Genomic DNA, 14,127 nt, shown 5'->3' with positions numbered 1-14,127 from the left:
TAAGATGTATTTTTAGATTCAGTTCCAGTTGATAAAAAATGGAGCGAACTAATACGATATAATATTTTTATTATGAAGTTGGTGGAATTTGTAAGTAAAGTAAAATATAAATAATTTAACGGTGACGATATTTAATTAGTAGTATAAATGTATTTTTGTAAAAATTGGTCCGACGAACATTTTCACCAGTCAGTTTTTTCTTAGTTCAGCTTTTCATTTGATGGGTGTTATTCTTCCTATAGGGCATTTCACTTTTTATCCTGTGCCTTCCGGTGATTATTCCAAAACCTCAAGGGCACATGTACTGCATTGCCACCGGACCGACAACAGTAATTTCGATGTTGTTTGTTATTTTATATTTGAGGAAAAAAGTACCTCTATTTATGGAAAAAATGTACCTGGTTTTTCAAATATTTTTTACATTTGGAGCTTTCATTCAATGTTTTTTGTTAAATCTTGTGAGAGTCTGGTTATGGTTAATTTATGGAGTATGTTATTTCGCTCTTTTAACGGCGTTATCTTTAGATCTATTTCTAATTGCTAATGAAAGAGGGTGTACTTTTAGCTGTGCATAATATATTACAAATAGTATTATTTTTTAATATGTTAAAATAAAAAGCAGAATCTTTTTGCGTCTTTAATTTTTCAACTTATTAAGAATTTCGCAAAATATATTTTCGTATTTGTACATAACTAGCATAATTCTTTATTGCTTAGAAACAGATATAATTTTTTTCTCTTTATATTTGGGTTTTAGTAAAAAAAGTAATCCTCACTATAGAAATAGAATTAATATTAATGTTTTTTTTAATAATCTCTATGACATATAATAATCTCTATAGTAATAACAAAAATTGACAACTTGACATTTTAAAACACAAGCAACATCTTTTATAAGTCAAAACAATCAACAATTTCTATAAAAAAATTTTTTATTTCTATATTGAATTATACTATTGTTTTGGAACGTAAACTAAAATTTAAATAATTAAAGTAAATGTTATATGTAAATTAATTGAAATAGAGTGTGCTCTGAGTTTTATAGTAAAGAATAAAGATAAATAATAATTTTTATTATTATTGTGCATAAATAATGCAATTCAAATCAAATGAAAACAGATGTTATGTAGATGGGAATTGTAAGTATCATGTTAACTTCTAGGTTATTTCATTAATGCTTATGATAATACCACATATCTTGAGCGATGCCGGCGTTATGCATTGCCTGGCAGTGGCACCGACTCTGGTCCTGTCTCTAATGTTCATCGTGCTTTACTTAGTGGACCAAGTGCATGATGTAGCGGAACAATTATACCTATCTCACCAAATTGTTCTAAATATAGCCGCATTTGTCTTTGTTCTATTGGGAAATGAACCAACAGGAGCAGTATATGGCTTGTTTTATTGCCATCTTATAATCGCCCTATGTATAGATCAATATTATGGCATTAAAGAAAGAGGCTTATTGGTATCTTGGCTTTGAAATATAATAAATGTCTTATTAAATGCAACTTGTATTTTTATAACCATGTTACAATTTAAGTGTTCCATGTGCTGTTCATGAATTTCTATAAAACTACAAGAAAGTATATCTTCGTTTTAGGTAGTGGCTCTCCTCCTCAATATAATACCTCATATAGTGGCACCTGTGGATCTTATAAACTGTTTGGTTGCTGCTCCAACCCTTATGATATCTACACAAATTATTATACTTTATGTTGTTGATCAAGTGCAGTATGAGGCAGAGTTTTACTATGTTATTATTGAAGCAATAATCACTGTTATAGCATTTATCAACCTTTTCATAGTTGGTAAAGTAGTTGGAGCAATTTATGGACTGTTTTATATCGACTTATTTATTGCATTTTGTATGGATGGTTACTATATGTATAAAGAAAGAGGCCTTACTATATAAATATACTACAATTATTGTTGTGTAGATATGCTGAATGATGTCATACTTCCTCTGATAACACTAATACAAGTGTAATATTAAATTAAAAGTGCAGTGATAATGAACTTTGTTAAATATTTTTTTAAAACAATAAAAAAAAATATTATTCTGGTAATCATTTTAACTATACTATTTGTAATTTGGTTCTTGACTGTAGGTGATAAAGAAAATGACAATCCAACTATGCCCGTAATATTATGGTGGACAACTGGCTTCCCTGGAACTGAAGAACTTAGACAGTGCCCAAATAACATAATTTGTATTGTTTCTAGCAATAATATTATTGAAGATAGGGTAAATTCATACCTGTTCTATGCCAGCAACATTGATTTTGATAATCTTCCTTTACCTAGAAAGGATGTGGTATGGGGATTGTATCATGAAGAATCGCCAAGAAATGTTGAGGAATTATCACATGAGGAAACATTAATTCTTTTTAACTACTCTTCAACTTTCAGCAGATATAGTGATATTCCATTTCCTTTACAATATCTAGAATCTATTAAGGATATAACAAGTACCAAATTTTTTATTCCAACAGAAAATAAAAATAGCTTTAAAGACATTGCTCCAATAATGTATTTACAAACAGATTGTGAAACTGCAACTGAAAGGGATAAATATGTAGAGGCACTAATGAAGTATATAAAAGTTGATTCTTATGGGGGTTGCCTCAAGAATAAGCAAATGCCAGGAAGGTTTGTTGATGATTATCTGAACCGTTTAAATGACGACGATTTTTTGCATTTTATTGCGAGATACAAATTCGTATTAGCAATTGAGAATGGTGTTTGTGATGACTATATCACAGAAAAGCTTTGGCGGGCTATCAAAGTAGGTACTGTGCCTATTTATTTTGGTTCACCGACTGTCAAGGATTGGCTTCCTCATGAAAATTCTGCAATATTGTTAGAAGACTATCCTACACCTAAACTATTAAGTGATTACCTCAAAAGATTAGACAATGATAATAATTTATATGAGAGACATTTAGTGCATAAAACAAAACAACTTATTTCCAACTTGCGCTTGTTAAATGAATTAAAATTAAGACCCTATCAAACAGATCCTTTGAAAGTTGCTGAAGAATTTGAATGTTTCATATGTAAGAAGTTACATGAACAAAAATTGGGCAAAGTCATAAAAAGTGTTGTAAATAAATTACACTATAATTGTCCAAAACCAGTCTCGGCACTAACATTAAATGTTAATCCAAACAATGATTGGATATTTTCATGGCAAACAGCTGCAATAAAGGCGAAAGAAATAAAACAAAGAGTTTTGGGTTAAACAATTTACATTATATCTATTATATATTTTTGTATGTTTTTAATATATTTTTATACAAACCCCTTTTTTATTGACACACCCCATCTAATGGTGATATAGGATGGACTTGATAATGGAACCCTCGTTTAATGATATGAGGAATCTTCTTAGGCACCATACTAAAACAAGAAAATTCACTTAGCAAATTGACTATAAATATCGACATGCAAACCCCCAATTGAATTTTTCGTGTGTTGTTAACAATATCTATATATAAAATAAAATAAATAAAATCTAAAAACACGTCACTTCTGGGTAAATTTCTGTTCAAAGCCTATAAGCGGTCTTATAGGTCGAATTTTATTACTTACGAAATACAGTCAATGATGGGACACACAGACAAACATAATGTACATCCCGTGCAGTCGTCAGTCACCCGCGGGATGTGGGTATCAGCGTCAAACCTGTAATAATAAATATATTTTTTTTTCTTTTTTACACTCTTTCCCACCTTAGTGGATAAGTTACCAAGCGTAACAGCATTAACTAAAGTTATTTTTTTTTATCCACACATAACCATGGCTCCATTTAACTCTTAAGGATATACAAAACAGAAGTGGGATATGATAATTACAATAAAGTTTTATACAAAATACTAACGTCAATCACATTAGAGACAAGAAGGTATATTATATGAAATAAGTTTAGTTAAAAAATAATAATTAATTATTTCACTTACTCAATAGCCTGGTACCCGGAATCAGCACAGGCCATGTAACATTTGCCGCAGTTTATACACATGTCCTAAAACAAATCCGTTATTATAGTAATGAATATTATTCAGATATTGTTACACTAAGAAAACATAGATTACAAACTATATAGGTTTTTTTTTTATTATGGCCCGCACGGTTTGTGCATTGTGGAACTATATAGGTTAAAATTTTATTAATTTACTACAAAAAGTTATATTCTTTTTTCAAATCAAATCATTCAAAAATGGACGATATAAAAAAAGGTACTTATTGATTTATTTTCACATTTATTTATTTGCTCTTCCGAGGGCATCATATATCCTATACAGCGTACGTTTAAAAACGATGTCGTGATTCTAAATTTATAGAATAATATAATTTATATAATAGTTTGAGTTTTGTTAAAATAATACTTACGTCGTCAATAAGAGCAACGACTTGTTTCGTATTATCCAGCTGTTTGTAAGTACCAATCTTTGGCAATGCCAGGCCTAAAACATCCTTGATCTTTGGCACTTCACAGTTATCCTTGACAGATCCATTATTTAAGATCGAGTCATCATTTAAATCGGAGTTTTCTCGTAACTTTTCAAGCATTTGTTCACGTTTCTGTTGGTATGGCCCAAAGTGGGCTAGTACCTGCAATATAAAATTGATAATACTAAATTTTTTCACCGTATGCAATATCGTTTCATACAAAATTAAACTCGTAAATATTTTTTTAAGAAAAACCATATCTGTAAGGTCGGAATATAATTTTAAATTATTTATAAATAATATAATACATCGATAGAATGACTCTTTCGACGAAGCCATTGAGAAGAAATAAAATTGTGCCCATGGTTTTATAATTATTTAAATATTTTATTAAAACCGCTTAATATTACAATAGAGTATGTACCTTTCCATTATTGTCATAAAGTGACTGAACAGGTTTTCCTTTCTGATGTTTAAAGGTCGGCGGGGATTGGCCAACCCAACCGTTAAGGCCCTTTGAACGTAAGTACAATAAAGCTTTAAGACCTGTAATGTAGTCATCTACCAATGTGAAATCTTGGTTCTGTACAGCACTGCATATCTGTAATTAAATATCTTTAAAGTTTTAAAACGTTAAATCATCTCTTCGATTTTTGATATCCATTCCCACTATCTAACAAGTCGAAACGTACCATAGTGTTAAAGCAACGCGATCAAAAACTTATGAGTAAAGTAAAATGCCATTCTGTTATCCCACCTACGGCATCGGCACCAGTTAGAAAGTTAGTCTTACTTTCGAAATAAACCAAGAAAAATAAATATAACTCTTTTGCTATTTAACACCTTACAATAACAGCCGTTGGAAAATTATTTACCTGAACAACTGGCGCTCCACAGAGTATAAATTGAAGTGCTGAATCAGCGGAATCAATACCTCCAATTCCGAGTATTGGGAAACCGGGTAATTTGTTGGCGATTGAAGATACTGCCCGAAGTCCCATAGGCCGAGTGGCGTTGCCTGATACACCGCCGTACGTAGTCTTTTTCTCTATACCTGTAAAAGTCATTCTACAGTTTTAAATTATATACGAGATTTAGATATATGTATTTGTAAAAAGTAAAAACTTTAAAAAAAAGTCGTACAACCCTCTAAGCATATGTGACGTAAGTCTGATAATACGGGTTAAAAATGATAAAACTTACCAACTCCAGGCCAGGGTGTGGCGTCAGCTTTCACAGTCATCAGGCCAGATACAGTGTTGATTGCTGACACTCCACTAGCGCCACCTGACGATTTATGAAACTTACTTCAATAAGAGAAAAACTTTAACTCTTTTTAAATATATATTAAACCGGTTCGTAGGCGGATTTAATAGTAGTAAAAGTAATTTGGGGAATAAACCGTTAAAGAAAAACGTTAACGATGACAGATAGATAATAAAAACAAAAACAAGCAGCGATAACAAATGTCTAACATTTTTATTATTTAATGTACGGTTTTCACCAATATTTACATTTAAGAATTTATTTATTTGTTATATATTCAGGTTTAGGTTTATATCACAGTTACCCATGCGAAGCTGTGTGTCGCTAGTATGCTATACCGAAGATAATATGTAATTACTCAGATACTTTTACACTTATAAGTACACAGAGGAAGGGAGATCGAGAAAAAATACACGCTATTGGTTGATGTATTCGTTTAGTACCTAGTTACATATTAGAACAATTAAATGCCAGTTCCTTCGCATAACATTAGCACATACAGTGGTAAACAGTGTAAACATAGATGTACGAATTGAGTGATCATACACTGGTAGGTACATGATCATCTACTTAATTGGTATTTTACCTAAGTAATAATTAATTTATTGAAAAGTTTCGTTACTGACACGTGTACATTGTACGCACGCACTTTTTTATTGAGATGTTTAAAATACTATGCAAACTATACCTTCATAAGCTGCCTTAGCGATAATTACAATATCTGTAATATTCGGCGTTAATTTGACGAAGAATGGTATTTTAATTGCTTTTCGCACCCATTGTGATATCCCCTTGACGAGTTTGGGATCCTGAAATACATTAACTAAATGTTAGTTTGATTTTCGATAAGCGTAAAACTTTAGTTTAGGAATATAAAAATGTGGGATTTCAGTTTTGATATGCTCAAATCAAAAGTATATTCTAAATTTTAATAGATTATAGGAATTAATTTAAATGATTTAATATGCAAGTGCAAGAAATATAGGCACCTAAACACGTTGGAATAACGAACAAGATCCCAACACATTACTTACATAATACATCCGCAAAAAATACGTTATTTGTGTATCTGGAGAACCTATAACTAACCTGCCCACAAGCGAGTCCCATACCGCTTTCACCCATGCCGTGAGGGCAAGACAAGTTTAGTTCTAGAGCATCAGCACCCGACGCTTCTGCCTTCTTTGCTAAATCCGTCCAATCTGCTTCATTATACGAGCACATTATTGAAGCTATTACAACCTGAAATATCAGTTTTGTTTAATGTTGGTATGAAACTTTTTTTATTCATATATAAATCATAGAAAATAGTTGATTTATGTACCAGATACTGTTTCTGCTTCAATTCTATTTGAATCCAAAAACAAATATTATTTATACCAATAAATAAATAAAGCGAATCAAGTGGCTCGGTTTAGTTGAAATAATTAAAATTTACCTTAGTAGGGAAATCTCGTTTAAGTTCCTTTATACTTTGACACCAGTATGCCTCACTCTTTTCTGAGATCAGCTCGATGTTAAGGAAAGATCCTTGGCCTGGACCAAAATTCTCGCCTGATGTCACTCCACGCACGATACGAGGCGATACGTTGGTTACAATATCCTGTTATTAAGGAAGGTATTTTAGATTGAAATTATTGTTTCGAAGAAGAAAAATCTTATTTTTTTTTTCATTACGAAAACCAACGAAACAGACATGGAAAATGTCTGTCACATTCTCAGTGGCAAGCATGTGTCTCAACCGAAATATACAGGGTGCCCCAAAAGTCGACGTCAAGTCGAAATTTTCTCATAGGTAATGCCATACCAGTTATCAGAAAAATTCAACAAAAAAAATTAAGTCATGTATTTTTGAAGTTATGGAAATTTTCCTTTTATTCCAGAAAATGTACACCATGTGACAGTTTTTTCATTCCTGTTGTTACAAATATTTACTTCTTGAATACTTCTTAAATACTTTACGTATGTAAATTATGCTACTGCTGATTCGAACTACAAGCCGATTTCATCCCCATCACCATTGTCCCGATAACGTAACTAATTTTATTGCCGCATTAGACGCTTTTAATATATATCTACGTCTAAGGCCTTGCCTATAGAGGCTGGAAATATGCAATAATCTGTTCACACTGTCTTGTCAATTTCAGCATAAACAAACTTGCCAAAGCGTTCTTTAAGTAATTGAGGTCGATATGTTTATGTATTGAACCGACGATACTTAACAAACTAAGAACTATAATACTTTACGTGCTCACACCTTATTCAAACCAAAAGTTTTTGTGACAGCGAAGCCCCATCCCTGCTGGAACGCTCGTCGAATCATCGCAGAGCTGGTTGTAGGAGGAGCACTCGCAAGGCCGAAAGGGTTCTCAAATTTGATACCGCACACCTCCACCGATAGGTCCACGTCATCAATGGGGCAATGGAATTTCGGTAGCTCCACAGGGGCGTCAAATGGAATACCCTGGAAATAATTTATCCAGTCGTATCTAAATCGATTGCATATGTTTTGTGCACGATGAAATGCTGCCAGCTTTAAGTTACTCTACCACAATATATATACCATAATATACTCTACCATAATATACTCATATAATAAATACTTTGAGACATTAATGAATATCACAATACGAATTTAATATTTTCATTAAAAAAAAATGAGATCAATTTTATAGAATGATATCGTCATTGACATTGATTCTTTTGAATACTAATTTAAACATATAAAATTAAAACAAATAGTTTAGGTTATGATTTCTATTTCTAAAGCTTTAATGATATTTGGCTTTAGTACGTTATCAAAACAAAGGTATTATTAAGAAAAAAATTAAAATACCTGTAGATAACAGTGCATATACCAGGCAGCAGTCTTTCCATCATTGACTGATTCCACAGTGGTCTCAGCAAGGCCGGCTAAATCTCCACCGACGAACACACGTGGTTCGGAAACGCTTTGTAATGTATTTCCATCCACATCTGGGAGACCCCAACGTGATAATTTGACACCTGACATCGCTTTTTTTACTGAAAAATAAATGTAATCGCTATCATTGTCAGAAAAATACAAAAAGGCTTATCGCACTACTCTTGTCTAAATTATTTTAAAATCCTGAGTTTTAGTTAAATGTAATGGATACATAAAAGGTATTTTAAAATGTATTTAGGGTGGTATTCATTTTGACAAATCAGAACTACAAGCCAAGGAATTGTAAAATTTCTACGAATCGATAAAAAAATATACTTATCAAAAAATGAAAGATCTATTCGTATATATAAATAAAAGAAATAAATTACCATCTGTATCATAGAGCCCAGAACCAAACGCTGAGATTATGAAGTTAGCTTTTAGCTGCATCACCTGATCTTCATCTTCAATCCAATCACCATTATCTAGTTGTTCTGTACGACACATCTTCAAACCTGTTATCTACAAATATTTTTTTATCATACAAAACCAAAGTACGTAACACCAGTAAAATTTTCTGTCGATTTGAAATTTAATACTACTTTCAATCTGGAAATCGCCAACCGAAATAATTTGTTAGTGAGGATTATAAAGCATCTGGTAATTTATACTAAAACTAATATTTGTATAACTTACCTTCCCATCTCGTACTATAACTTCACGAGGGGACATAAATGGAACGAATTCGCATTTTTCTTCCTTCGCTAAATCCACCTGAAATTAAAATTCATTAAAATTTCAATATCAGATTGACAAGCATTTGGCAAATTACTTTGATTGCTTTATAGGCAAAACAAATTTACACAGGTTTTAATTAATAATACCTCCTCAGGCACAGCCCTAATGTTCGTAAATCCTTTTCTAAACACGACATAGACTCGCCTAGCACCACAGCGAAGAGCGGAAGTTGCGCAGTCAAAGGCAGTGTCTCCCGCACCCAATACTATTACATTCCCATATAATTCGGGTAAAGCGGGTTTGCACGCACAAATACCTGTAAAGTATAGAGGTGGTGATAAAAATAATCACGTGACAAGACGTAAGCTAATGTCATTCCCATACAAATTTGTTTACCGGTTACTAACACTAAGGGACTGTCGTAAGACTCTCGAAAAGTGATTCTGTCTCACACTCCAGAGAAGTTAAAACAAATTTTAATTGATATTTTTGAGAGCAGCAAATTTCGTTAGACTAATATAGTTTTGATTTGATTCAGTTTTCAATTATTAGTAATACTTTTAAAACAGGCAAATAATTGTTCAGTTTGTTCTGGTCGATGTTATTTATGTTAATTGGCACGTCAATTGGCAGACTGCGAGGTAGAGGAGAGCTTGCGTAAATAGTTTTAGAGTATATGTTTCTATGACAGTTGAAAACTTTTTCATTTACAATTAACATACTGTGAAAAAATAGATTTACCTTTCTTACTGCCTTTAGAAACAAGCGGCAAAAAATCCTTGCTGGTATAGAAACCCATATCCTGGGTTAAGTTCTTAAATATTGGAACACTTTTAGGCTCCGGAAGACCGATACCAAGGAAAACAGCTGCATGACCGTCGTTTAGGAGACCCTAAAATTATTTAAATAATAAAACTTCTATAATGATCACGATTAGTCAGTTCAATTGAAAGTAGTCTAAACGAAATAACTTCACCATTTTCACCAACTTCAACATTGGTAAAAGTATTATTTTTATTAAATTATGTTTAAGCTGTGATGAAAATAAATAGTATTGAGCACTTTGATTAAAAAAGTTGTGTTGTCATGTCGCTTGTGTAAGAAAACAGCTTGGCCAAATCAGAAAAAAAACTTACTTCAACAGTAATATCTTTGACAGAGAGCGCTCTTCCAGTGACAAATTTGACCCCTAAATTCTTGACTAACTCTACTTCATATTGGACCACGTCGAAGGGTAGGCGATATTGGGGAATCTCAGATGAGCTGAAATACATAGATTGACTTTAAAATCTTAATAGAATTCAAAGTTGATACTTATTAATTTCCATCAATTTTTACAGGTTCTCCACTACACAAATTCTGTTCAAATACATATTCGTGTTTCCGTCTAATCATGTGGTTGTATGTAATAGGAGCGTAGTCTAAGTTTTCCAGACACGTACGATCTATTTCTTAAACTATTTTGATAACGAAAATAAATTTACGTATCTACGCATATTGTGGTAAGAGGACTTAGTTGTAACAAGATATTTAGCTCGGATAACCTATATTAATACATGTTTACACAATCTGCAATTTTAATTAAATTTAAAATTCATTTTTAATACCCTATTGGTCGGTTAAAGGTTTCTATAAATGTTCTAATCTGCAAAAAGATTTGTTATTGACTATGATAAGACATCGTCTATTAATTTTAAAACAATAGTCTTCACCGACCGTTACATAAACCATTATGTTTTTTCAGCGACAAAAAATATATTATTGTTAAATATCCTTTTGACTGTCTTAATATGATAGAAAACATACAATTTAATAACACATAGTTTATATGGATTACCTAAGACCTCCAAGATACTGTTGCTTCTCGTAAACAGTGAGGTTCTTGTACCCAAGTCTAGCCAAGAAGCAGGCGCAACTAATACTCGCAGGGCCACCGCCAATGAGAGCAATTTTTTGATCACCACCCTTCGGTAACGGCTTCGTTTTGGGGTCCAGAGTTTGTTGGATACCCATCTTCATAAAAATCTGTACAACAATCAATACTTGAGTCCGTTCTTTTTTAGACCTTTAAAGAATTTTCCAATATAACTCATTTGTTGATTAGTAAATTGAATATGTGTAAATGAAAATGTTTTCGCGTGAACATAGATTATTATTATAAATACATTCTGTTAGCAGGCCAATTAGTTATTGTAATGTGTTGATTTACAGCTCGTAGAACCGGTGGAAAACATACTTCTTGGAAAATAAACTGCTTGTTTATTTTCCAAACTTATAACCCATATTCTATAATATAATACATACATCAACAGCGAAATGCTGCAATCCACCGATGTTAATAGCGCCTTCCTCGCTTGCGTGAAGGTTACAACCTCCCACACACAGGTCACTTGTTGGACACACCATACCGCATGTAAGTCCAAGAGGGTTGTCTGATAATATTGCTTTAGCTGCTCCATAATAGTTCTGAAAACTCAGATTATTTTGTAGTATGAACGATGGTCTACGTAAGGTCCTGTTTTTTTACCTTTATTCATTTATATTTTACATAATAATATATTACACTGTATTTTTTTGAATAATTGTACACTCCCACATTTTTTTTAATTTATGACTTGCTCAATCAAAACTTTTAATAAATATACAGTGGATCCGTTAAAAAGTATGCACCTTGTATATGTACTGTAACATTCGTTTAAATGCAACATATATCACACATATACCCGTTATCCCTGCACACTTAAAAAAATATACACAAAGTGCCTACGAAGTCTCTAAGAGGGCTTAAGATAAAATTTGATTTTGAATCTTTGACAGCCTCGTTTAACTCACTCGATTAGAAATGCTTGTAATAAAACTCTTGACGTCTATTTGGGTTGGACAGGACTTCTGGCATGGCGCATCGGCACATTTAAGGCATCTAGCGGCTTCCTTGAGGGCGCCTCGCTCGGATAGAGTAGTATGTTTGATGTCGTCGAAATTGTTCTTCAGTGAGGGACAAGTCTGTAAATAAATGGAATAAAAAAGTTAGTCGACTTTCACCGCGCGCTTGACTGTGCTGCGGGCGGGTTCTTGATGGTAGTCAACTCGTTGTAAAACTTATGTTATTATCGGAGCATACTGCTGGGAATAATCAAATGTATAAGGTTAATTTTAGGTATGCGTCTCGTGTAGATTAAATTTTAATTTCTACTTTAATTTCATAGATAAGACAACAGTACATTTTCTTATCTTAAAAACATTATTAATGTTGTGCCTCATGAAATCAGTTCGGTATTCTGTCAGGTAGTATTTTATTTAAGTGTATACATTTAACTAGAATTGAGAATGGAAAAAAGAAAATTAAATGTTTAGGCAAAATTTGTAATTAAATCGAATCGAATTTTAAAAGGACGATGAACCAACTTTTAAGTCTGTTAAAAACAGAATTATTTGATTAACTTACAGTGCATTTTCTGTCCGTATTTCGCTTCCAATGCTGTTTATTTTTCTTCGTCTGCGCCGATGGTAAAAAGTTGCTAAAGGGCTTGACTTTTGGATTTAATTGGAGTAAATTCTGAAAATTTAAGTTTTGTATTTACTTATACTACTGTAAAAACCAAGCACCCTGTAGATGCCTGGGGAGTATAACCCGGAGCAGCTGGGTTCGATTTTCGTGAAAATAATAGTTTGAATAAATATTTTTATTCGGGATTCTTCTATGCAAAATGTACGCTTGCTTCAAATTATTTTACTATGAGAAATTTGTGGTGCAATAGATATTAAGGGATCTCATATATATTATATTGATTTTTTTTACAAAACACGTGGTAACAAATTAATAATACGCCTTTGTATTATACAGATATTCATGTATTATGTAGAGTATGAATAAAACATTTGACATTGAATCTAGTCGTTATTTATCAACTCTTATCATATAGATGCTATGTATTTCTGGATTATGCGTATACGCATTTGTGAGGGTAGTGAATGGCTTAGACCTTGGTTATAATATATATATAATGGTTAATGAAATAAAACATCAAGTTTAATTAAGTATATGCAGTTTTTACTTAAGCATGTAGGTGACATCATTTATAGGTGGAATGTGCATGTCTGCGTAATTTAAAGCTAATGAAAACATTCTCATGTAACTGATTCGTCAGTTTGGTTTATAAGGCTCAAAATAAACTAAATTTTGCTTAGATGAAACAAAGAGACATTATAAACGATACGACGACTGACCAAAGAGACGATAATATATTATAATAGGCCAACTACGACTAAACTCGACTATATACTATATATACAAATACTTTTAAAACCTTGAAATAACTATTAACATGTCCGATACACAATCACTTACCTCAATATCTGGTAACTCTTGACTTAATAGTTTCGCCATTTTCGCTCTTAATCGGTTGAGAAAACAATTATTTTAGTACAAACGCAATTTTTAGCGACGCAGTGGACTGCTCCCTGGCAGTGCGTCACATACGACTGAACAAGTTTTGTTCAACGCAGTTCCTTGTGTTTATCTTCGGTGTCGTAATAAATACATAGCTGAGTTTGCAGTAATTCGTTTGTATAAACTAGAGTTTGATATTTATGTTCAATCATAATTCATATAAAATAGCAATGCATAACGGATCGCTCGCTTATAACTTTAATTGAAAATAAAAACTTAAAATAGAAATAAAACCTATTAAGTAGGTTAAAGATCTACTTAATATGTTTATTGGTTCATAAGTTCAATGGAACCAAATGTGCCAAATTATTCA

At 32.3% G+C, this 14,127-nt stretch overlaps 2 protein-coding genes across 2 annotated transcripts; one reads left to right on the top strand and one right to left on the bottom strand.

The window, feature by feature from the left end:
- Positions 1–915: 915 nt before the first annotated feature.
- Positions 916–3,244, top strand: LOC111001392 (alpha-(1,3)-fucosyltransferase 10). Its single transcript, XM_022271281.2, has 2 exons — positions 916–1,139; positions 1,604–3,244. Exon 2 carries the CDS (start codon positions 2,015–2,017, stop codon positions 3,242–3,244), a length of 1,230 nt encoding a protein of 409 aa, XP_022126973.2. The 5' UTR covers positions 916–1,139; positions 1,604–2,014.
- On the bottom strand, positions 3,241–13,864 carry LOC111001391 (dihydropyrimidine dehydrogenase [NADP(+)]). The gene is made up of 22 exons (XM_022271280.2): positions 13,713–13,864; positions 12,810–12,920; positions 12,197–12,367; positions 11,669–11,830; positions 11,202–11,389; positions 10,501–10,627; positions 10,106–10,256; positions 9,511–9,680; positions 9,323–9,400; positions 9,016–9,148; positions 8,558–8,745; positions 7,979–8,185; positions 7,160–7,324; positions 6,811–6,963; positions 6,410–6,530; positions 5,659–5,742; positions 5,331–5,509; positions 4,880–5,056; positions 4,396–4,617; positions 3,963–4,027; positions 3,595–3,687; positions 3,241–3,402 (listed from the first exon to the last, which is right to left on the bottom strand). Exons 1-22 carry the CDS (start codon positions 13,749–13,751, stop codon positions 3,312–3,314), a joined length of 3,075 nt encoding a protein of 1,024 aa, XP_022126972.2. The 5' UTR covers positions 13,752–13,864; the 3' UTR covers positions 3,241–3,311.
- Between the last annotated feature and the right edge of the window lie 263 nt (positions 13,865–14,127).

The sequence above is a fragment of the Pieris rapae genome, chromosome 8 (genome assembly GCF_905147795.1).
Source record: "Pieris rapae chromosome 8, ilPieRapa1.1, whole genome shotgun sequence".
Lineage (NCBI taxonomy): Eukaryota > Metazoa > Arthropoda > Insecta > Lepidoptera > Pieridae > Pieris > Pieris rapae.
The sequence above is the reverse complement of the archived record's forward strand: the minus strand, read 5'-3'. Positions and strand labels throughout refer to the sequence as shown.